General features: G+C 45.4%; 1 protein-coding gene across 2 annotated transcripts; it reads right to left on the bottom strand.

Annotated features, from left to right (window-relative positions):
• Positions 1-8010: 8010 nt before the first annotated feature.
• LOC121272672 lies at positions 8011-16723 on the bottom strand. 2 transcript variants are annotated; one of them, XM_041179389.1, is made up of 5 exons: positions 16647-16723; positions 14793-14924; positions 11362-11497; positions 10373-10703; positions 8011-8590 (listed from the first exon to the last, which is right to left on the bottom strand). In XM_041179389.1, the coding sequence occupies exons 1-5, from the start codon at positions 16648-16650 to the stop codon at positions 8510-8512; spliced, it is 684 nt and encodes a 227-aa protein (XP_041035323.1). In that variant the 5' UTR covers positions 16651-16723; the 3' UTR covers positions 8011-8509. The 2 variants fall into 2 exon arrangements, with proteins under 2 accessions (XP_041035323.1, XP_041035324.1); XM_041179390.1 differs by having other exon boundaries at positions 16643-16707.
• Between the last annotated feature and the right edge of the window lie 8099 nt (positions 16724-24822).

Raw genomic sequence — 24822 nt, 5'->3', positions numbered from 1 at the left:
AACAGCTGCTCCCTATCCACCCTGTCCATGCCCCTCATAATCTTGTACAACTCCATCAGGTTGACCCCTCAGTCTTCTCTGCTCCAACGAAAACAACCCAAGTCTATCCAACCTCTCTTCAAAACTTAAATGTTTTATCCCAGGCAACATCCTGGTGAATCTCCTCTGCACCCCCTCCAGTGCTATCACATCCTTCCTATAATGTGGCGACCAGAACTGCACACGATACTCCAGCTGTGGCTTCACCAAGGTTCTGTGCAACTCCAACATGATCTCCCTACTTTTGTAATCTATGCCTCGATTGATAAAGGCAAGTGTCCCATATGCCTTTTTCACCACCCCACTAACATGCCCCTCTGCCTTCAGAGATCTATGGACACACACGCCAAGGTCCCTTTGTTCCTCATAATGAACTGTTATGCCGTTCATTGAGTACTTCATTATCAGATTACTCCTTCCAAAGTGTATCACCTCTCACTTTTCAGGGTTAAATTCCATCTGCCACTTCTCTGCCTATTTGACCATCCCGTCTACATCTTCCTGTAGCCCAAGACACAACCTCACTGTTAACCGCCCAGCCAATCTTTGTGTCAACCGCAAACTTACTAATCCTACCCCCCGCATAGTCATCAATGTCGTTTATATAAATGACGAATAATAGGGGACCCAGCACAGATCCCTATAGTACGCCACTAGACACTGGCTTCCAGTCACTAAAGCTTCCTTCTGTCATCACCCTCTGTCTCCTACAACTAAGCCAATTTTGAATCCACCTTATCAAAATTACCCTGTATCCCATGTGCATTTGCCTTCTTTATAAGTCTCCCATGTGGGACCTTGTCAAAGGCTTTGCTGAAATCCATATAAACTACGTCAACTGCACTACCCTCATCTACACACCTGGTCACTTCCTCAAAAAAATTCAATCAAATTTGTTAGGCATGACCTCCCTCTGACAAAGCCATGCTGACTATCCCTGATCAAACCTTGCCTCTCCAAGTGGAGATAGATTCTCTCCTTCAGAATTTTCTCCAATAGTTTCCCTACCACTGACGTGAGACTCACTGGCCTGTAGTTCCCTGGCTTATCTCTACAGCCCTTCTTAAATAGCGGAACCACATTAGCTGTTCTCCAGTCCTCTGGCACCTTCCCCATGGCCAGAGAGGAATTAAAAATTTGCGTCAGAACCCACATGATCTCCTCACTTGCCTCCTTCAGCAGTCTGGGACACAAATCATCCGGACCTAGAGATTTGTCCACTTTTAAGCCTGCCAACACCTCCGATACCTTGTCACTCCCTATATCAATTTGCTCAAGAACCTCTCAATCTCTCTCCCTGAGTTCGATACCTTCATCCTCATTCTCTTGGGTGAAGATGGATGTGAGGTATTCGTTCAACGCTCTACCGATGTCTTCTGGCTCCACCCATAGATTGCCTCCTTGGTCCCTAATGGGCCCTACTCTTTCCCTGGTTATCCTCTTCCCATTGATATACTTGTAGAATATCTTGGGATTTTCCCTGCTTTTACCAGCCAGAGCTTTCTCATATCCCCTCTTTGCTCTGCTAATTGCTTTCTTAAGCTCCACCCTTCACATTCTGTACTCCACTAATGCCTCTGCTGATTTGCTTCCCTTGTATCTGCTAAAAGCCTCTCTTCTCCTTCTCATCGTATCCTGAATATTTCTGGTCATCCATGGTTCTCTAGGCTTGTTACTCCTTCCAATCACCCTAGAGGGAACATGTTGAACCTGTAGCCTCCCCATTTCCTTTTTGAACACCCCCCCTCCCTCACCCACTGCTCCTCTGTAGATTTCCCGACAAGTAGCTGTTCCCAGTAGTCTATCTTGGCCAGATCCTGCCTTATTTTCAGAGAATCATCTATTTCAACCAATCAGGGACTGAGCAACCCTGCTCAGCTTTCCATATTCATAAGAACTTAAGAAATAGGAGTAGGAGCCTGCTCTGCCATTCACTACAATCATGGCCAATCTTCTGTCTCAGCTCCTCTTTCCCTGCCACTTCCATATCCCTTGATTCCCTGAGAGACCTAAACTCTGCCTATCTCAATCTTGAATACACTTGACGTTAGAGCATCTGCAACCCTCTGGGGTAGAAAATTCCAACAATTTACAAACTTCTTGAGTGAAGACTCACCTCAGTCCTAAATGATCGCCCCCTTATTCTGAGACTCTGCCCCCATGTTCCAGGTTCCCCAGCCAGAGGAAACAACCTTTGAGTCTACCTTGTCAAGCCCCTTCAGAACCTCGTGTGTTACAATGAAATCAGCTCTTATTCATCTAAACTGCAGAGAGTATTGGCCCAATTTACTCAGCCTCTCATCACCTCACCCTATCATCTCAGAGGACAATCTACTGAAGGCTACAAATCTATGAAATAATAAGAGCCCTGAAGAAGGATGACATAAACCAAGAGGATATTGCTGCAACACTTCAGTACACAAGGCATTCGGTTATCTGCAAGTTACCCTTTAATCCTCATATCCATGTACACAATCTCATAGCCTGCCACCATTGCCCTCTGCAGAGCCACCACTGCATGCCCATCCTTTGCTGTGCTATGGCCTACACAGCATCATCAAGCAGACACTCAAGCCGCAATGAAATGAGATCAGTTTATTCTCCTACAGGAGCCATATCAGCTTCTTGGCCCTCGGATACACTTTGTGCCCTTGCTATTTAATTACTCTTGCTAATTGGCATACTACCTGTAGCAGGAACAGAGAGTCTGATGGCAGATCTCAATTCAAGCTGCCAGGGATTGAAGTGGCCTTATACTTGTGCTGGAGAAGGAGATAAGCATGCTGCCTCATTCTCGCTGTGCCCGCTTTCTGGCCTGCGTTATCTGAACAGCTGGGGTTTGGTGGGGGGAGGGAGCAGCTGCTGGTGTTTCTACAGCAGTTTACCAGGGTATGCCCTGCCGGGCAATCACAGCATATGCAATAATCTGCATGGAGCAGGATTCTGGGCAGTGAAGCCTTGAGTCATGGTGAACATGTAGCGTGAAGCAGTGGCCTAGGTTTGCACTCGAGCCTTGGCATCTAATGTAGGCTGAGGCAGCCATTACAATTACTAAAGCCACGAGCCTCCACTTTGTTAGCAACCCCGTGCGAGGCGCACACCAGCGTTGCTGTCTCCCTGGTGAACTATTTCCCTCATGAGCCTTTCACTTGTAGAGGTGTAGCCAGCACATCGGTGGTAAATCCTGGCTTAAGTTGAATGAGAGCAGTGATTGGTAGGTGTGAAGTTTGACGGGAATCTGTGGAGTAAGGGATTGGATGGAGTGCTACATGACCGATTGAGAAGGATTGGAGGATACAGTAACAGCAGAGCTGATGCCCTAGGTTTTGAAAATATTTAAAGGACAAGGAAAACGTTATGCTCTTTGTGTCTGGTGTCTGGAGATGACTGGTTGTGCAGGAGCCTGGTGTCTGGAGATGACTGGTTCTGCAGGAGCCTGGTGTTATTCCTGCTCTCTGTTAAAATGACCCAAAAAGTAGTAGGTCTAGACTGTGAAGGTAGGGGGAGTTTCGAGAGCAGTGATAAGTCTGGAGGTGACTGGGTCAAGTTTGACACTCGATGGGCAGCCCCTGACTCTAGGTTCCAGTTGATCAGTAAGGGACAGCTGTGTGAAAGGAGGTGAGACCAAAAGAGATGCTTGTTACCCTGTGCTGTTGGTGGGGGTGGGGGTGTGGGCGGTGGAAGGTGATTGGAGTGTGAAAGGCACAGGAGAGATTAAGAGTTTCCATTTGCAGGACAAGCACTTGCTTTGGAAATTTAATCTTGCAAAGGTGAACAACACGGAAACATTTACACTCTGAAAGTTATAAAGAAGGTCAAGTTGGCTGATCGTAAAAGAGGAAGCATACATGGTTTCACACTGAGTTTGATTCAAATCAATTCAACTCTCAAAGGCTTTTGGGCACATTTAGTTGGAGCCTGGTTGAAAACATCTTGAACAAAATTGATTTTATGTTGGAAACCGAGCAGCCTTGTTTCTGCAGCTGCCACACTCCAGCTGCTCTCCCTCCTACACAACTCCCACTGGTGCTGCCATGGGTGACCCTCAGCATTTATCCCTGCATTTCCCTTCTTTGCACTGGCAGCCATCCTTTGGGTGGAATGCTCTTAAGCCAACCCTGCACATTAAGTGAGACCTAAGGGGGGAAGCTGGAGTGAGATGGACAGATAGGCAGACCATCTGCCCAACAATCCCTTCTCTAGTGAGGGGCGGGATGGTGGGAAGGGGATGGGGTTAGTGGGGTGTACTGGGGAAGGTAATCCAGGCCATAACACACCACTGCTTATAGAAGTGTGTATGTGTGTAACATGTTTCATCCAAATGTGTGTTCCAAGGCAGAAGACTTAGCTTAATTTCAAAGAATTATGGTAGCAAATGTTGTTAGACTTTACAACAACAATGACTTGCATTTATGTAGCACCTTGACATGTAGGAAAATGTCTCAAGATGCTCCAAGGGTTATAATCAGAAAATATACAGTCCTTTTCTGCTGGCGGAGAGGCCACTGTGTGTAAGAGAGCGAGAGAGAGGGAAACCTCTTCTCAGCGCAGTCTTAGAACAGCTCCCAGTACCATGGATAGGTAATATACCCTCAGGATTTAATTCGGCCAGAATGGGATTGCACTAGCATTAAATAGAGGCATTTGTAAAATTAAAGACCGAGAAAGTGTGTGGATGGGACTGCTACAGGTAATTGGGTGGGTTTCTCAGCTTAATTCACTTAAATAAGCAACATTATGCCAAGATTACCACTCAAGTCATCATTATTTGAGCCCAGTGAGCTTTCAGGATTCTAGCAGACTTGTTGGTCTTGTGTGCAGTTAATTCCCTACAAACTGAATCTAGAAATATACTTTTTTTTTTAAAAAGGCAACTGAAAAAAAAGTCTCTTTTATGCACTTTTTTTTTGCTGCTGAAGTAGATGTGTCTCCCACTGGAACACTCGTACCCTCCCCATTTCAGCTTTCTTCAATCTCCCCTTCTTTCATCCCAGTTTGTCACTCTCCAACTTTGCTCCCCTAACCCCTTGTGGTCAGGATCCACGGTGTCTAGCAGCATCATCCGTCCCACTGCCCATGTTTGCTCCCTCCCTCCCTCCCTTTGCCCAGCATCACCTTTCTTCCCCTTGCCCAGCGTCACACTCCCTCCCGTCCACGCATGTTTAGGTTTTCCCTTCTACCTGCTGCTATCGTTGCCTTTTTGGGGCTCGTGGGGTGCACAGGACAGTTGCCACCGACATGGGGAGCATGACTTTACACCTTAATCAACTGATTATTTACCTATTGATACAATTCACTGGCCCTCATTCAGTACTGTGATGCCCCTCCCGGCTTCACCATGCATCCTGTGTATCATAATCTACCCTTGTGTCAGGTTTTAATTGCTCCAAAAAGGTCTCAAGTGCTGCTTTCACTAAACATGTTCCTTTTTGCCATTAAGTTAACAGGGCCCTGCTTAGCACAAGACTGATGAACTTGTTCCAGCGTCAATACGTTTGTAACCAACTACGGGCACATTTCTCATTGTATCTGTTCTGTCAGGGTTAGCTCTGTCCTAGTAGCAAAGCGCTAAGGCAAACGGACCATCTGACTGATCACTCACCCTGTATCTTAAAGCAGCATCTTGCCTGATGTAGCTGGAATCTTTCATTAGTGGCGATGATCCCCAACAGGATTACCAGCCCACCAAGATTGGCCTATGAACAACCTGGAGAAGATCAGTGGGCATTAAACAATACTTCTGCTTCTTAATTATAAAAATATCTGTGATGGGATAAAGGCTGTTTTACTGACCGTCAGCCAATCAGATAATGAAACCTGCCCTTTTACCTCCTCTCTCCTCACCATCCAAGGCCCCCAAACATTCCTTAGCTGAACTTCTTTCAAGCTATATAAAAACAAAAACTGCGGATGCTGGAAATCCAAAACAAAAACAGAAATACCTGGAAAAACTCAGCAGGTCTGGCAGCATCGGCCAAGAAGAGCAAAGCTGACGTTTCGAGTCCTCATGACCCTTCAACATGACCCTTCCTTCAATCTAGTCTACTGTGTTCACTGCTCACAGTGTGGGCTCCTCTATATTAAATGCATATTGGATTACTGCTTTGCGGAACACCTCCGTTCAGTTTGCAAGCACGATCCCAAGCTTCACAGGGGCCTGCCATTTTAATTCTCCACCTTGCTCTGACGCTGACATCTCTGTCCTCGGCCTGCTGCACTGTTCTAGTGAGGCTCAACGTAAGCTTGAGGAACAGCGCCTCATCTTCCGATTAGGCACTTTACGGTCTTCTGGAATCAACATTGAGTTCAACAACTTCAGACCAGAAACTCTCTCCTCCAATTTATTTCCTTTTCTTTGCTTGTTTCGGTTTTTTTTTTCCCTTTCAGACAGCAGCACACCTGCTCTAGGCTTATCTTTTATTTCGCTATTTCTTTTCTTGCCCCATCACCTTCCCTTTGGCCCTGGAAGACGAACTCTTCCGTCATTCAATCTCTCCTGACTTTCACCCTATCGCAGACCTTCCTTTTGTCCTTATCCCACCCACCCCTGGCTCAAAACCTGTTACATGTCGAACTTTTCCCAGTCCTGATGAAAGGTCACATGTCTGAAACATTCACTCTGTTTCTCTCTCTCTACAAAGATGCTGCCTGACCTGCTGGGCTTTTTTTTCCACCATTTTGTTTTTATTTCGGATGATGAGACTGTCTGCTTTTTGATTGGCCATAGGAAGGCAATGTGCCATGAGGTTGGACATGTCGGGTGCTCAATGGGACGATAGGGTGGGGCAGTTGGAGACAGGCGGTCATGTGTTGAATGTGGTCAACCGTAGTTGGTAGCTGTATCAGAACCCTATTTTCTCGGAACTCTGTCCGCCCAATATAGTGACACTCAACTGTTCACAACAACCTACAGATTGTTGTGTCACTCTTGGGGCCTTGCTCAGCTAGTATTCTTAGTGTGAAGCATTTGACTGAATTTTACATGGCTCAGATGGAAGATCCCACAGCACTCTTTAAAGAGCAGGGAGTTCAGTAGATAGCCTGGTCGGCATTCTCCCCCCGATCCAGTACCATGCCATATAAACAGATTAAACACTCAACTGTTCATTTTGGGATATAGTCACTCCCCTCTGCGGACTAGGCCCTGGCTTTGTTCAGATCTCTCCCCCATCCATCCCACCTTCCCCCAGACTGCTTGCTGACTTCTCTATCTCCAAGCCCGTCCTGGTTAAGCTTGCAGATGTTCCAAAGCACTATATTGCCTCGAGCTCCCCTGGATGGTCCCAGCCAAACAACTCCCAGTATGTTTTCTCTGCTCAGCTTCTGCTTTCAGCACCTGGTTCTTCAAACCTAGCCACGCTGTGGTGCACTCCGACTCAGTTGCATCTCTACTTCCATTCCTGCTCCTGTTTTTTTTTCAAAGTCATTGCTCAGTTCCTCCAGTTTTCTGTCATCAAATTGATTTGACATCTGTGTACTATGTATAAAACAAATTGGAATGTTTTTATTTATACTAACCAGTTTTATTTTTAGAAAAGGTTATGGAAATATTTCGAGCACTAAACTGTAATTGCCTCCTGCTGGTTATGTAGAGATCAGCACAAACCCACCAGGCTCTATTTCCTTGGGGTAAGAGGCTCCTTGAATTTGCTCCTGGAATGACAGTATCGTTCTGTCATTTTTCCGAGGGGGCTGGGCCAGACCTCACCAGGTTTCTCATTCCAGTAGGTGAGTGCTCACGAGAAGAATCAAGCTGCCTGCCAACATCCCAAAATATACAGAACACAAAAAGCAAGCTGTAATTCCAGCCCCAAGAGCCGTGGAAGACAGCTGCAGGGTCAATTTCTTGAGGAGGAAAGCAGAGACAAAAGCACCACAAACAGAAATGGATGAGGAAGCTGGTAGCAAGTGCTGATGAGAGTTTCAGGGAACTATAAAGAAGTAATCAGAGTATTAAACAGCTGGCACAGATCATCAAACAATTTTACTGCAATTAAAATTACATTGTGGCCTGTTTAATTAACAGTTCAGTTGGAAGTGCCAATGCAAATCCCTCCCTGAGCTGCTGTCAGTTCTTCGCTGTTCATAGCTTCTTTAACAGCACCTTCCAAACCCACGATCTCTACCATCTAGAAGGACAAGGGTAGCAGAAGCATGGGAACACTACCACCTGCAAGATCCCCTCCAAGCCACACATCACCCTGACTTGGAAATATATCGCAGTTCGTTCATCGTTGGTGAGTAAAATTCTGGAAGTACTGTGCATGTACCTACATCAGATGAAATGCAACAGTTCAATAGGGCATGAACAACAACTGTTGGCCTTGCCAGCGATGCCCATATCCCATGAATGAATGTTTAAAACCTGCTTCTGGCACATCCTGTAAATTCCTCATCTCAGCGCGATTATTAACATTGTTGATTCCAATTTTGTGTCCAAACAGAGAGTGAGTTTATATTGATTCATTCTTCAGTTTAACGGGACAGCAGATCTGGGGCTCGCTGCAGGAAATGGGGCCTGAGCAACATTGGAGCTCCGGGGAGGGAGGGGCTGCAAAAAAAATACAAAGATAAATATTAACAGAACTGCATCAAGTGGCAAAACAGTAAGCAACTGAGTTCCCAACAAAAGAATCAGTGACCAGCAATTCTGCTGTTTGTGGTTTGGAATTGTTGCAATGGCAGCGAGTGGACCCCCCACCAGGCCGGCGGCGCCCGGACCCCCACCGGGCCAGCGGCACAGTTGGATTATATTGATTAAATCCACCATCAGCTTTTGACAGTCTCCATCGTGTACCAGCTCATCTTGAAAGTGATTGGAATTGTAATAGATAGGTATTGATTGTATCAGTGGAAGGTGTCTCTGGTGCTCAGTTGCTAACTCTCTCGCCACTGTACCACAAGGTTGTGGATTCAAGTCCCACTCCAGGACTTGAACGCATAAAAATCAAGGCTGACGTTCCAGTGCAGTACGGAGAGAGTGCTGCACTGTTAGTGATGCCATTTTTCGGATGAGATGTTAAACAGAGGCCAAATCTGTCTGTTTAGGTGAATGTAAAAGATCCTTTGGCACTATTTTGAAGAAGAGCAGGGGAGTTCTCCCTTGCGTTCTGGCCAATATCTATCCCTCGATCAACATCACCCAAAAAAAATAGATTATCAGGTTATTATCACATTGTTAACTTTATTCATAAATGTTGGCGGAATACAGATGTTAGTCTGTGACACCAACACAACCAAAGCAGAAGCTATGTGTTGCCTGATATGTCAGCAGAATGGATAGCAAGCTGACTATAAAAAAGAATAGAGAGAGAGTAAGGGTTAAAGGTAGTTACTCAGCTTGGCAAATGGTGTAAAGTGGCGTCCGACAAAGATCGGTACCGGGACCACTGTTACATTAGTGAGCTGGACTTAGGAATCGGAAGTACAATTTCAAATTCACGGATGACAGCAAATAAGGAAGGTATAATTAATATGAGGACTGCAACAAAATCCTGGAAGAGATGAATAAAATTGCAGAATGGGTGTGTAATTTCTCGAGTGAACTTGAATATAGGTAGGTGTGAGGTAGGGGGTCTTGTGGTGCAGTGGCAGACTCCCTCCTCTGGGCCAGAGCTCCCGTTTCAGGACTGGATGGCCACGGAAAGTGCGTTCATAACATGGCCAAACAGGTTGGTTATCAGCCTGTAAATCCTTCCAATATGCCTGACGGCAGGCAGTAAAAACGGGAATGTTTCCTGGTCAGCCAGAATGCTGAAGGGAAAAGCAACCCACTGCGGTACTTTGCCAAGCATAATCATGGACCAATCCAATGGAAGTCCGTAGTCACCAACAGCCTCTTAGAACATGGTACCTGAAAGAGGAGGAGCTGCGAGGGAGTAACTTCACCGGAAGAATAAAATAGCCGCGTATCCCTTGGAAAATAATATGGAAAAGGGGTAGGGGAGCAGAGAGAGCTGGGAGTATAGATGCACAAATTACTAAAAGTAGTGACGAATGTTAATAAAGCCATTTAAAAATAAAAAATTCAAACAAAGCACCAGGGTAACTTTCTAGAGGAAGAGAATTGAAAAGTATAGAAGTTACATTAAACGTGTATAGAAACTTGGTTAGATCACACATTGGTCCACGATTATGCTTGGTAAAGTCGTGCAGTGGGTTGCTGTTGCCTTTTGCAGTATGGCTGACCACTGCAAACAGGCGCATAAACATCAGCACGAGCCAGTTTAGACTGATTCTGTGCTGTGAACGATTCGTAATATCCGGTAATTCACAGTCGTAAGTTAAAGGGCAGCAGTGAGGGGCAGAATCTCACGCTGCTCTACTTCCTTACCAGAGTCTCTGCCGCTCCATGTGGTATGATGTCTAGGTAAGTTGGAGGTTCCTCTCGGTCCTTACACTGAACCTCACCAATCAGAACTGTGCCACGCAATATTGTGTCCATTTGATATGAAGGACCAAAGTGGCTTTGGTAAAAAGGAGTCCCCTGCAATGTCAGGCTGTGCACAGACTGAGGGCCACACTGCAGTACGTATGATTCAGCTGGAAACACTGAGGCGATCTCTGAGGGGGGGCAGGGTTTTACTTGGCCCCCAAAAACTGCTTCCTCATAGGTTGGAGGGGATATTGTCTGAGATGTGCAATCCTCTGCCTTTCTTCGGCACCTGGAATGAGATTGGTCATCAGACAACATGACACAGGCCCTGAGCTCTAAACCCCCCCACCCCCCACCATGCTCAGAGCAGCTGTCATAGAATAGAAATGTAGAATGGTTACAGCACAGATGGAGGCCATTCGACCTGTCATGCCCATGCTGGCTCTGCAATAGAGATTTAGCTAATCCCACTTCCCAGCCCTTTCCCATTAGCCTGCAATTTGTTTTCTCTGGATGTTTGTCCAATTCTCTTTTGAAAGCCGCGATTGAATCTGCTTCCACCACCCTCTCGGGCACTGTGTTCCGGACCCGAACCACTTGCTGAGTAAAACAGTTTTTCCTCATGTTGCCTTTGGCTCATTTTCCAATCACCTTAAATCAATGTCCACTCGTTCTCAACCCTTTCACTAATGGGAACAGCTCCTCTCTATCTACTCTGTCTAGAACTCTAATGCTTTTGAACACCTCTATCAAATCTCCTCTCAACCCTCTCCTCCAAGGAGAACAGCACAAGCTTCTCCAATCTATCAGCCCCTCTCAGCTGTCTGGCCTGCACTCTCTGTTATCTCTATTGCATCAGCTCTGCCCCAATTATGCATAGACCCTAATCGAATGTCTGGTGCTTTCTGTTGCCCCTGGTCAGTCTACCAGGACTTGCCTGGACTCACCTGCAGCGTTGTGCGATCACCTTGGGTGTGAAAAGGACACAGAGCATCAACAGGAAAAGGATCGCTGACAAGCACATGGCCAGGGCTGCAACTGGTGACATAGAATGAGTCGCTGAATGGGCACGGGACTCCACACCTTAAAAAAAAATGTGAAAGCTGGGTTGGTGATGCTGCCTGTGCTTCTGCCTAAGCCAAAAACTGAGAGTTGGAAATTGCAGTTTGGTCACTGAAACTGCTGGATTCCCTTGGCAAAGGCCCTTGCCACTAGGGGGATTTCAAATACCCTAATATTAACTGAGATAGAATCAATATAAAAGGAAGCAGAATTTTTGAAACATATTCAGGGGAATGTTCTCAACCAGTATGTAGCAAGGGAGAGAAGGAGGAGCCCAATACCACACCCCCCTGCTCCCCCACAGGGCCATCTATCACTTGTCCTTATGTTTTGCTTTCACAGAGCACTGACCCTTATTCTGCTATTAAAACATTCTGCTATCTTATACTATCAGCACCTTCTTTAGTCTTTAATACTGCCTTTAACACTCCCTTTGTCTTGTACCCATGACATCTTTGTCAAATCTCGCCTGAGCTCCCACCAAATTGACCTATTTTGCTCCATCTGCTCCATCTCCTCTTAAACAGTATAAAACCCATTACAATTCTACCTCTTTTTAGCTCTGAAGAAGTCATACAGAGTCAAGACGTTAACTCTGTTTCTCTCTCTACAGATGCTGCCAGACCTGCTGAGTTTTTCCAGCATTTTCTGTTTTTATTTCAGATTTCCAGCATCCGCAGTATTTTTCTTTTATTTAAGGGAAAGGGCGGCTTTGGACTTACTTTTGGGGATTGAAGCTGGACAAGTGGAAGGTGTATTATAGAAAGGGCAAAGGTAGGCCAGAAGTGAAACTTCACAATTGGGAAAAGGCCACACAACTGTAACTTGACGTAAGTGGACTGGAAGCAGCTTCTTGAAGGTAAATCAGTGTGATGAGCAGTAGAAGGCATTCAACTAAGAGATACTGTAGAGAGGGTTCAGGACAAATATTTTCTCACAAAGAGAAAGAGCGGGACTCCCAAATCTAGAGCCCCTGGCTCTAGAACATACAGGGTAGAATAAGGCAAAAATAAAGTGATGTTTAGGTCAGATATTACAGGAAGCCTACAGCAGTTTAAAAAAAAAACAATTGGGAGTGAAATTAAAAAGAAAATTAGGAACGAGGGCATAAAAAATATTGATAAATAAAAGAAAGGAAAACCCAAAGATGTTTATATTATAAACATAGAAAGCGCAAGAGGATAACTAAGGCAAGAGTTTTTTTTTATTCATGGGATGTGGGCATCACTAACCAGGCCAGCATTTATTGCCCATCCATAATTGCCCTAGTTCAAAGGGCATTTAAGAGTCAACCACATTGCTATGGATCTGGAGTCACATGTAGGCCAGACCAGGTAAGGATGGCAATTTTCCTTCCCTAAAGGCATCCATGAACCAGATGGGTTTTTACAACAATCATGGTTTCATGGGCCATCATTAGACTTTTTGATTCCAGATTTTTATTGAATTCAAATTTTTATTGAATTCAAATTCAAACCTGGGTCCCCAGAGCATTACCCAAGGTCTCTGGATTACTAGTCCAACGACAATACCACCAGGCCATCGCCTCCCCACAATGAGACCAAAAAGGTAATTTGTGTGTGTGGAGGCAGAAGATGTGGACATGGTTCATAATGAATACTTTGTCTTTACAAAAGTGGGGGACAATGCAGGTAGTTTGGTTAAGAAAGAGGAGTGTGAAATATTAGATGTGGTAAACAAAGAGAGGAAATATTGAAGTGCCCAGCATCTTTGAAAGTGGATAAATTGCCAAGCCTTGATGTATCCCAGGCTGCTAAGAGAAGCAAGGGAGGAAATAGCAGAGGCTCTGACCATCACTTTCCAATCCTCTCTGGCTACAGGTGTGGCATTGAAGGATAACTCCTATTGTACCATTGTTCAATAAGGGAGGCAGGAATAGCCTGAGTAAATATAGGCCAGCCAACCAGCCTAGCCTCTGTGGAGGAAAAATGATTGGAAACAATTCTCAGGGACCATATAAGTTTTCTTTAGGAAGGCATGGATTAATCAAAGACAGTCAACGTGGACTTAATAAGGGAAGGTCATGTCTGACTAGCCTGTTTAAATTTTTTTGATGAGGTAACAAGGAGATCAATGAGGGCTGTGTGTTTGATGTAGTTTTCGTGGATTTAGCAAGGCTTTTGACAAGATCCCACATAACAGGCTATAATCAAGAAAAATAAATGCTCATGGAATCCAAGGTCAAATAACAAGTTGGATCCAAAATTGGCTCGATGGCAGGAAGCAAAGGGTAATAGTTGATATGTGTTTTATTAATAGCCCAGATATAGAATGAGTAGAAAATAACCATGCAATTTTCTAAAATTGTATAGAACACTAGTTAGGCCACAGCTAGGGTACTGTGTACCGTTCTGAAAAGCGCATTACAGGAAGGCTGTGACTGCAGGAGAGGGTTCAGAGGAAATTAACAAGGATATTGCCAGCTCCATAGAATTTTATATAAGATTAAGTTGGCTGGGATTGCGTTCTTTGGAACAGGAGGCTGAGGGGAGATTTAATTGAGGTTTATAAAATTATGAGGGGTCAAGATAGAGTGAATAGGTAGGAGCAATTTCTCATTAGCAGATATGTCAATAACCAGGGAACAAAGATTTAAAGTAATTGGTAGAAAGATTACAGGGTAGTTGAGAATTATTTACTCTCAAAGGATGGTGGAGCTCTAGAACTCACTGCCTGAAAGGGTGGTAGAGACAGAAACCCTCATCACATTTAAGAAGTTGCTGGATGTGCACTTGAAGTGCCAAAACCTGCACTGAGCTGGAAAGTAGGACAAGGCTGAATTTGTGACAAATTCAGCAACAATGAGTGCAAGTGTCCTTCCTCTGTCTCATACATTTCAATGTTTCCGTGATTCACTGAGCCTGCGGCTTCCTATTGGATCAGAACTGACACATCAACAGCTCTACAGCGTTCTGATCCGAGGAGTCTCTAAGTAAAGCTCCACTATTGCAGGTGGCAGGACTTTGTGATTGGAGAGAAATCGGAGCTGAATCACTTCAGTTGCGGCTCCGTGGGCAGCGTTTGAACTTGGATGAGGCCATGGGGTAGGTGGGGCTGGGTGGGTGAGGCCATGGAGTCGGCGGGTTTGAAGGTGCGCCTGCAAAGCAGGCTTGGAGTGGCCTCTGTGTCAGTTCCTAAAGAGTACGTAAAATAACCAGAAATTGAGATTTTGTTTTGGTGGGGTCAGAAGGTTCTGGCCCATCCAAGGTCCCTTTGGATGGCAAGCTGTGAAGACATGGGAAGACTGACGTGGCAACACGGGCAGAGTGGTGACATGGGAATAATGATACGTTACCAGACTCTTGTCCTGACACATGCTCCACCAATATCAGAAGCAACACCCTGCTCGACAGAGTCGATATGGAGCTCCTCATGTTTCTGGGCATCCTGTGATCACAGCCGTCTGTCAAACACCACATCCAGCACGCTGGAAAATAATTCAGGTTTAATTAAAAACACAGCTTTTTTTATGATTGTGCAACTGATCGTTGACCTGTCATTGGCGCAACTTAGAAATGAAGTACTCAGAGCAGGAAGGGAATGCAAAGGAAACCTCTGCAGAAGGAAAGGGGTTGAGCTAAATAGATATGTTTCTGGAGAGAAGGAATTCAGGGATAATGGGAGAAGGTGGGATTGAGGGATATGGAGAGAAGATGGGACTGAGGGATATGAGGAGAAGGCAAGATTGAGGAATATGAGGAGAAGGTAGGTTAGCTGGCATTCAGAAGTATGGTGAGAAGATAATGAGGGATGTGGTGAGAAGCTCAGTAGTTAGGGGTTGAGGGATATCCTGAGAATGTGGGTAGGTGGAGTGAGGGATATGGGGAGAAGGTCTGGATATATTGGTTTGTGAGATATTGAGAGAACATGGGTAGATGGGATTGAGGGCATTTGGGTGAAGGTGGGATTGAGAGATTTGATAAAGTGATAAAGAAGTAGGTTGGTGATATCGAGGGATAAACTGAGTTGTTGTATTGAGGGAGAGGAGGGTGAGTAAATGGGGAAGGTCGGTCCTAGAATGTGGAGACAATTTGTCCTTTGACACCCCACACTTCCCCCACTTGGCAGAACTCCTGGCGCAACTTCATTGTTATTCAGCAATGCTGAGATTGGAAAGAGGAAAAGGAGTGGGGCTGTAGGCTGACAAGGCCCAGCTACTCTGCTACAGAGAGGGTCAAGTCCCGTGATCTGTGGGAAAATACTGCCCTCAAACTTCAGTGATGTTCTGCCTCATGTGAGTTGAGATGCTCAGTGGGCCCTGTTCTCCCCTTTGTGGTGGGCACTCTGTGGCACTGCTACAGCTGGTTCTGGGGATGCCCTCTTCCTATCCTTTACTTTCCCCTCTTCTGTTGCCATCCATTTCCCCCATTTCCGTCCCTTAATTTCCCCCTCTTCCCCAGACCCCTGTTTCTTGCAGTCTATCTCCAAGCACAAACTGATTCCTGTGTCAATCTGCTAACACTGTGGAATGTGTGGATGGAAGTCCAGTTGAAGAGATGGGTAATGAGAAGGTGGAGAGAGAGATTTGAAGAGTCCCTGAGAAACACACACTGACTGCCTTATTATCTATATACTGTGAAACTCTCCCTATACTCTGACATGGAACATACATTGACAAATAATACCAGACAAGGTAACAGAAAGGGATTTAATCCCTGCTTAGAGTTAAACACAGGGGAAGTTAGCTAGTTGGAATACCAGTTATAGAGTTAAATACAGATTTATAGTTGAACACAACTAGTCAATGAGTAACAGAGTTAGTTATAGAATTGAACAGAGTTATAGAGTTAGACACTGTGAGAGCTAAGCTAGTTAGAGAGTAACAGTTAAACACAGAGAGCTAGCTGGTTAGAAACAGAATTAGAGTTAAACATAGACAGAGTTATAGAGCTAATCACAGAAACAGCTAAGATAAAAGCAAAATACTGCGGATGCTGGAAATCTAAAACAGAAACAGAAAATGCTGGAAAAACTCAGCAGTGTCTGTGGAGAGAAAAACAGAGCTAACGTTTCAAGTCCGTATGACCGTTCTTCAGAGCTAGAAACAGCTAGCTAGCTGGAGACTAACACAGTTAGTTACAGATATAGAGTGTAACGCAGAGTTATTAAGTTATAGAGTGTAATAAAAAGAGTTATTACAGTTACCCACACATCAGTTCCAGATATATTAACTGCCCGAACCTCACTTTCAGCAGCTGTCTGCCACTGATCTCCACTGAGCTGCGATCGGCCAGACAGTTCGGAAATACAAGGATCAGGGGCTTTTAAACTGACAGCAACATGGAAACTGCTGACGTCACGGAGTGTGAGGTGGAAAGAGGAAAAAGGATGTGGTTCTCAGAGGCTGAGTCTAATAATATCATCATAGAATCACCAGAATGATTACAGCACAGAAGGAGGCCATTCGGCCTGTCATGTTCATGCTGGCTCTCCACAAGGGCAATTTAGCTAGTCTGACTTCCTTTCCCTTTCCCTTTCCCTTAGCCCTGCGCTTTTTTTTTATCCTCAGGAGCATATCCAGTTCTCTTTTGAAAACCTCAATTGAATCTGCCACCATCATCTTTTCAGACAATGCATTCCAGACCCTCACTGTGTAAAAAGTTTTTCCTCATGTTGCCTTTGATTCATTTACCAGTCACCTTAATTCAGCATTCTCTGGCTCACAACCTTCCACCAATGGGATTCTTTCTCTCTATCTACTCTTGACCTCTCAAGGGTTTGAATACCTCTACCAAATCTCCTCTGTCCTGCAAGGAGAATAATCGAGAACTCTCCACTCCATCCAGAAACTCCTCATCCCTCAACCCATTCTCGTAAATCTTTTCTGCACTCTCTCCAATATCTTCACATCCTTCCGAACGTGTGGAGCCCACTTGAGACCAAACCAGTGTTTTATATAGGTTCACTACTTCCTTGCTTTTGTACTCTTCCCCCGTATTTTTAAAATCCAGGATCCCAGATGCCTTTTTAACCACTTTCTCAACCTAACCTGCCACCTTTAACTATTTGTGCACATACACCCCAGGTCTGCCTGTCACTCCACCACTTCAGAGTTGTACACTTTATATTGCCCCATCCTCGTCCTTCCTTCCAAAGTGTATCACTTTGCACTTCTCTACATTAAATTTCATCTGCCTTGCGTCCACCCATTCCCTGTCTATGACCTCTGAAGTCTGTCACGATCCTCCTCACAGTTCACAACTTTTGCGTCATCTGCAAATTTTGCAAGTGTACCCTGCACACCCAAGTCCAGTTCATTAAGAAGTTTAAGAGAAGCAGTGTTCATAATACCAACCCCTGGGGGAACAGAACTGTATACCTCACTCCAGTCCAAAAAGCACCTGTTCGCCACTGTCTGCTTCCTGTCACTCGGTGACCTTGCATCCATGCTGCTACTGCCCCTTTTATTCCATGAGCTTCAACTTTGCTGGCAAGCCTATTATGTGGCACTTTATCAAGCACTTTGTGGAAATCCATATACACCTCATCAACTCTGTTACCTCAAAAAAAATATTCAAATCAAGTTAGTTGAACATGAAATGAAAACAGAAGATGCTGGAACTGTTCCGAAGAAGAGCCACTCTGTTTCTCTCTCCAAGGATGCTGTCAGACCTACTGAGCTTTACCACCGTTTTTTGTTTTTATTTCAGACTTCCAACATCCACATAACTTGCCTTTAGCAGATCCGTGCTGGCTTTCCTTAATTAATTAACACTTGTCCAAGTGACTGTTAATTTTATACCAGATTAATGTTTCTAAAAGCTTTTCCACGACTAGGGTTGAGCTGACTGGCCTGTAGTTGCTAGACTCATCCTTACACCCTTCTTTGAATAATTCCCCCATCTGCTTATAGCATCCCTGTATCTAGATTGAAAGATTATGTCCAGTACTTCCACAATTTCCACCCTTACCTGGAGTAACAGTGAAGTTTGCTGAAGGGAATCCAATGGATGTTGCCTATATGGATTTTAAGGAAGTATTTGACAAAATACCACACGTAAGTCTGGTTAACAACATTAAGGCTGATGGAATAGTGTTAATTTGATTAGAAAATTGGCGAAAGGACAGAAAACAGTGATTCGTGGTAAATAGTTATTTTGCAAACTAGAGGATGATAGGCAGTGGTATCCCCCAAGGGTCAGTGCTAGGACCCCCTGCTTTTTTTATCTGAATGACTTAGTAAAATTTCAAAATTTGCCTTGGAGGAGTAGCAAACAGTGACAATGATATCAATCGGCTGCAACAGGACATAGACTAGCAGAATGGGCAGACAGGTTTTCTGCAGACCCTCTGCTTTTCCTATCTCTGGCAGAAGGCAAGGTGGCTGCTGTTTCATGTGACTGGCCTTTATTGCACAGTCATTGCCCCCTTTGGCAGTGGGATTCCATCTCACCCGTTGTTAGAAGCTCTATAGTGGCTACCAATAAGTCAGACGATTAATTTCTTGTATAAAAGCAAAATACTGCGGATGCTGAAATCTAAAACAAAAACAAAAATTGCTGGAAAAACTCAGCAGGTCTGACAGCATCTGTGGAGAGAAAGTCAGAGTTAACGTTTCGAGTCCATATGACTCTTCAGAACTAAAGAGAAGTAAAAATGTGGTGAAATATATACTGTTTTGGTGGGGGGGGGTGGTGGGTGATGGTGTGGTGGGACAGGTGAAGCTGGACAGATGCCCAGTGATAGGGGGAGTCAAAGGAGAGATTGCAAAAGATGTCATAAACAAAAGGTCAAAGGGGTGGTGATACTGGCTAAAGGAGGTGCTAATGGTGACCTTGAGGGTAGAAAAGCAGGATGAGCAAGTGACAGATGGCCCTAGTGAGGCTGGAGTGGGGGTAGGGGACGGTGTGGGAGAAAAGATCAAAATAGGCTAAAAGGTGGGAATAAAACAATGAATGGAAATAAATTTAAAAAATAATAATAGAAATAGAGGGGGGAAAAATATATATAAAATCTTAAAAATAAATATTGATAAAAAGAGGATTAAAAAGGGGCGAAGATAGAGGAGAGAGTTCATGATCTGAAGTTGTTGAACACAATGTTAAGTCCGGAAGGCTGTAAAGTGCCTTGTCGGAAGATGAGGTGCTGTTCCTCCAGTTTGCGTTGAGCTTCACTGGAACAATGCAGCAAGCCAAGGACGGACATGTGGACATGAGAGCAGGATGGAGTGTTGAAATGGTAAGCGACAAGAAGGTCTGGGTCATGCTTGCGGACAGACCGAAGGTGTTCCGCACAGCAGTCACCCAGTCTGCATTTGGTCTTGCTAATGTAGAGGAAACCGCATTGGGAGCAAAGAATGCAGTAGACCAAATTGAGGGAAGTGTAAGTGAAGTGCTGCTTCACTTGAAAGGAGTGTTTGGGCCCTTGGACGGTGAGGAAGGGGGAAGTTGCACCTTCTGCGATTCCATGGGAAGGTGCTGTGGGAGGAAGTTGAGGGGTAGGGGGTGATGGAGGAGTGGACCAGGATGTCCTGGAGGGAAGGGTCCCTACGGAATGCTGATGGGGGGGTTGAAGGGAAGATGTGTTTGGTGATGACATCATGCTGGAGTTGATGGAAATGATGGAGGATGATCCTTTGAATGTGGAGGCTGGTGGGGTGAAAACTGAGGATGAGGGGGATCCTATCATGGCTCTGGGAGGGAGAGAAAGGTGTGAGGTCAGAGGCGTGGGAGATGGGTCGGACATGGTTTCTTGTATCCTGTTAGCCATTGTGAAGCCAAAGGTGATTGAATATTAACGTCTCAACTAATCAAGATGCCATCAAAACAGGTAGGGGTCCTTATCACCCTCCTTGCATAACAGCTTTGTTCACTGAAAGCCAGTATGCAGTTACAGCAGGTAATAAGGAAGGAAAATGGAATTTTGGCATTTATTGCTAAAGGAATAGGGTATAAAAATAGGGAAGTGCTGTTGCAATTGTACAAGGCATTGGTGAGACTGCACCTGGAATACTGTGCACAGCTTTGGTCCCCTTACTTGAGGAAGGATGTAGTTGCATTGGAGATGGTTCAGAGGAAGTTCTCTAGATTGATTCCAGAGATGTGGGGCTTGTCTTATGAGGAGAGATTGAGCAGTTTAGGCCTATACTCGCTAGAGTTTAGAATGTTGAGAGGAGATCTAACTGAGGTCAGGGGTTCAGGAACTGGGTGTTCAAACTGATCTCCAGCTTGCCTAGAGCTCGGACTTGTCACTATGGTGACCTATCCTCAGCTGGAGGGCCTTTTACAAAGTGTTCTTTTAACTGTCCATTTCAGAATGCTTCAGTGCAGAGGGATCTGGGTGTCCTGGTGCATGAATTGCTGAAAGCCAGTATGCAGGTACAGCAGGTAATAAGGAAGGCAAATAGAATTTTGGCATTTATTGCTAAAGGAATAGAGTATAAAAATAGGGAAGTGTTGTTGCAACTGTACAAGGCATTGGTGAGGCCGCACCTGGAATACTGTGCACAGTTTTGGTCCCCTTACTTGAGGAAGGATGTAGTTGCATTAGAGGCGATTCAGAGGAGGTTCACTAGATTGATTCCAGAGATGCGGGGCTTGTCTTATGAGGAGAGGTTGAGCAGTTTAGTCGATACTCGCTAGAGTTTAGAAGGATGAGAGGAGATCTAATTGAGGTATATAAGATGCTAAAGGGGATAGACAAAGTAGACGTGGAGCGGATGTTTCCCCTTGTGGGGCATTCTAGAACAAGGGACCATAGTTTTAGGCTAAGGGGTGGTAGATTTAAATCAGAGATGAGGAGGAATGACTTTTCTCAAAGGATCGTGAATCTGTGGAATTCACTTCCTCAGAGTGCAGTGGATGCCAGGACACTGAATAAATTTAAGGAGGAGATATACAGATTTTTAATTAGTAACGGGTTGAAAGGTTATGGGGAGAGGGCGGGAAATTGGAGTTGAGGCCGAAATGAGATCAGCCATGATCGTATTGACTGGCGGGGCAGGCTCGAGGGGCTGAATTGCCTACTCCTGCTCTTAGTTCTTATGTCCTTATGTTATGTCCATCATTGTTCTTGGTAGCTTTTGGTGTCAGAATATCTAGTGGCCCATTGTCCTTATGTTTTGTAGAGAACTTAGACAATGGCAGGTGTGAAGTGCATCAGGGGAACTGCCTATAGCTATGTCTCCTGAAAAATCAACGTTCAGAAACTTCCAGACTTGGCCAATTTGTAGGTCAGGTGACTTCTACCATTTTAAAGTCAGTGGGCGGATTCGTCCAAGATTTGTACAAAGCGCAAGAGCGGCGGGAAAAAAGTTGTTTTTACCTACCAGCTGCAATGGTGGGTTTTCGCTCCATATCGTCCCATCCCCACCTCATTAATTATGCAGCCACAGGAAACACGCTGTCTCGCCGGCAGGCAGCCTCCGATTTTCCCGCCATGCTGTTACCTCACCGCTTCCTCACACAGGGCATCATATTTAAACTGCAGCCACGCGCACGCTTCTCAATGCTTTCAGCTCAGGACTGCTCTGGTGAAGACATGGCCCCAAAAGCCAAGAAGAGTACAGCCCCCCCAATTCGGTGACGCATCCCTGGGACACCTGAACACACTGGAGGCCCACCATGATGTCCTTTACCTCCCCGCTCTGGCCACAGGAGGCCCATCAGTCTCACCGCTCCAGCTTGGGAGGCAGTGGCAGGGGTGGTCAGTTCCAATGCTGCACACAAGAGGTCAGCCATCCAGTGCAGAAAGAGGATGAATGATCTCATCCGTGCTCCCAGGGTAAGGCAACCATGTTATCACTCTAAACTCACACACTCACAAGGCCACCACACACTCACTGACATCTCAGTTACTGCCAGCCCAAGGGACATCACCACTCACTCTCTCTCACACACACTCTCGCATCTCCATCTGGCCTCATCCCCTCTGGAGGCTGCCTCCTCAGCCCTCACCATCTTGAGGCCACTTGTACAGGTCAACATGTGCCCCCACACACACCCTGAGATACCCCCCCTTCCCCAGTACAGCCCTCGCCCTGCAGCCTCTTCCCTTGCCTGAGGCCACTTCTCCCCCTTCCCCAAGCAAGCGCTAGTCCTACAGCCATTGAAAAGCCACCCCCTGCCTTATGGCTGGTCTGGTGGGTACAGACCTGCCCGTGAGCCCCTCTGAAAGTGATGTGGTGCTGCCTGTGAAGCTTGGCGCTGATGCCCACGAGTGCTGCCTGAAGCAAGGTAGGCAAACAAACCTCGAAGTCCTGAGTGAAGTGCAGCTCACCAGATGCATGTCACTTATGTCCAGTTGTGAAATGCGTCAGTGTGTAATCACACCGATGTGCCCGGATGCTCCAGCGTGGGGGGGGGGGGGGGGGGCATGATTCTGGTGAGCAAGGGCTTATAATGAGATGTTAAAGTATTGAAATTAGATTCCTGATGTGCAGTGGTGGGAAATGTGGCCTGTCATTGATGGGTGGAGCGGATGATCACAAACTGGCTTCACAACAGCATGATACTGATTTTTGGCCTTGTTGCCATATTGCACCCCCACCCCCACAGCCGCCTGTTATGATGCCCGACACCACTGCGGCCAGAAAATTCCAGCCAGTGTCTTTGCTTGCCAAAAGTCTCTTTAAAGAAGTTCAATATGTATCCCACCAACCAATGATATTAAAGATTAATATTCCACATGCAGATGACATATTGTGACACCACTCCCTCTCCCCTCCCCCCCCAGCCCCCACCAGACAGAGCTGCATATTCAACCTCCTGTACTGACGACTGAGTCTTGCCCTGGATACGTACAGGTGGAGCAGTGTCTGGCGGGGCCATCATGGGCTCCAAAACCCAGAGGACGTGCACCATGGGCATCTCACACATAAGAGCAGGACAACAAGCAGCCTGCCTCCAGCACTAGTGAATCCACACAGGCTGCACATGAATGAGTAAGAGGAAATAAATGAGTAAGACAAAATGGCACAAGGGGATTCACTTGGGTGTGTATGGAAATGTTAATGGCGTTATGCAGATGTTTATTTCAATGAATGAAAGGCTTTGTTTGAACTCCTCATTCGCCTGGCCTCTTTGTCACAACCCCATTCGCCCTGGACATTTTCCTACAGGCCAATAGAATGGTCAGCCTAAATGAGGAGGAAAAGATGAGAAAGTGATGAATGGCTAGTTGACTGTTGCAGTGAAGTGTGTCCTGAGTTCAGGGTAGCGGAGGGGCTGGGTTTCTGATAGCACTATCAGATGGATTCATGCACACAGATTATGTGATATGTGTCTTGAAGAGTCTGTCACAGGCTACCTGATAGCCACATCTCACACTTCCTCCTCCTGATGTGCTGGCCGTTCTATATCTTCCATTTGCTGCAACTCCATTCTTCTCTGCCGTGCGATGTTGTGAAGGGCACAGCTGGAGATCCTTGATGGGGCATACAGAAGGGTGCCTCCAGCTCTGTTGAGGCACCTGAAGCTCATCTTGAGCAACGCCAATCATTGTTTCCATTCTTGCCTTGCTGGTGGTATGTATCCTATTGATTTCTCCTCTAGTTCACCAGTAGGGTTCCTTACAAGAGTCAGCAGCCTTGTCTTCAGAGGGATTTTTTTAATTCATTAAGGGATGTGGGCATCGCTGGCTAGGCCAGCATTTATTGCCTATCCCTAATTGCCCTTGAGAAGGTGGTGGTGAGCTTCCTTCTTGAACCACTGCAGAGATAAAGGTAACCCTTATCTCCCAGGAGCCAGCCGCTGAGGCTGTGAGGGAGAGAAAACTGTGGAAGGTTGACACAATTAAACATCCTTATTGTCAAATCACCACCATCAATAAAACGCACACCATCAATACATTTTCATTGAGAAAACACATCACCAGTGGCAACACACACACACACACACAACTCCTCCCCACTGACAAGTCACAACTCCTCACTGTTGAGCTGCTTTCTCGCTCTAATTCATTTTGTTACTTTAAACACTAGAGCAAACACCTGAGTTTTAACAATACAAAATCAGGTCTTCAATGAAGCATCATAGAGGACAATTCTATATGTGCGCTCAGGTAGATCACAGTTCATATCTCCAGTATGGATAAAGCATACAGTGGTTCATTCCCAACTCTTATGCTATTTTTATCTTTGATCTCTACATTCAATGCACACAACCATTAAATCATTGTGCATCAAAGACACAAAAGCGACATCAGAATAAAGACATGGGGCAGCAAAATGCACTTAACTCTTCTCAATCTCTTCTAATCATTCTGTTACCATGGTTATACTGCCCTCACTAACCCTTCCCATCATTTTATTATAAACAAAAGTGAGTTAACAAACTTTTTTCAGACTTTTTAGAGCCATGGATGAGTGAATTTCACACATTATATCA

This window comes from Carcharodon carcharias, chromosome 34 (assembly GCF_017639515.1).
Source record: "Carcharodon carcharias isolate sCarCar2 chromosome 34, sCarCar2.pri, whole genome shotgun sequence".
Taxonomy (NCBI): Eukaryota; Metazoa; Chordata; class Chondrichthyes; order Lamniformes; family Lamnidae; genus Carcharodon; species Carcharodon carcharias.
Note: the sequence above shows the minus strand (reverse complement) of the source record. Positions and strands in the feature narration are given on the sequence as shown.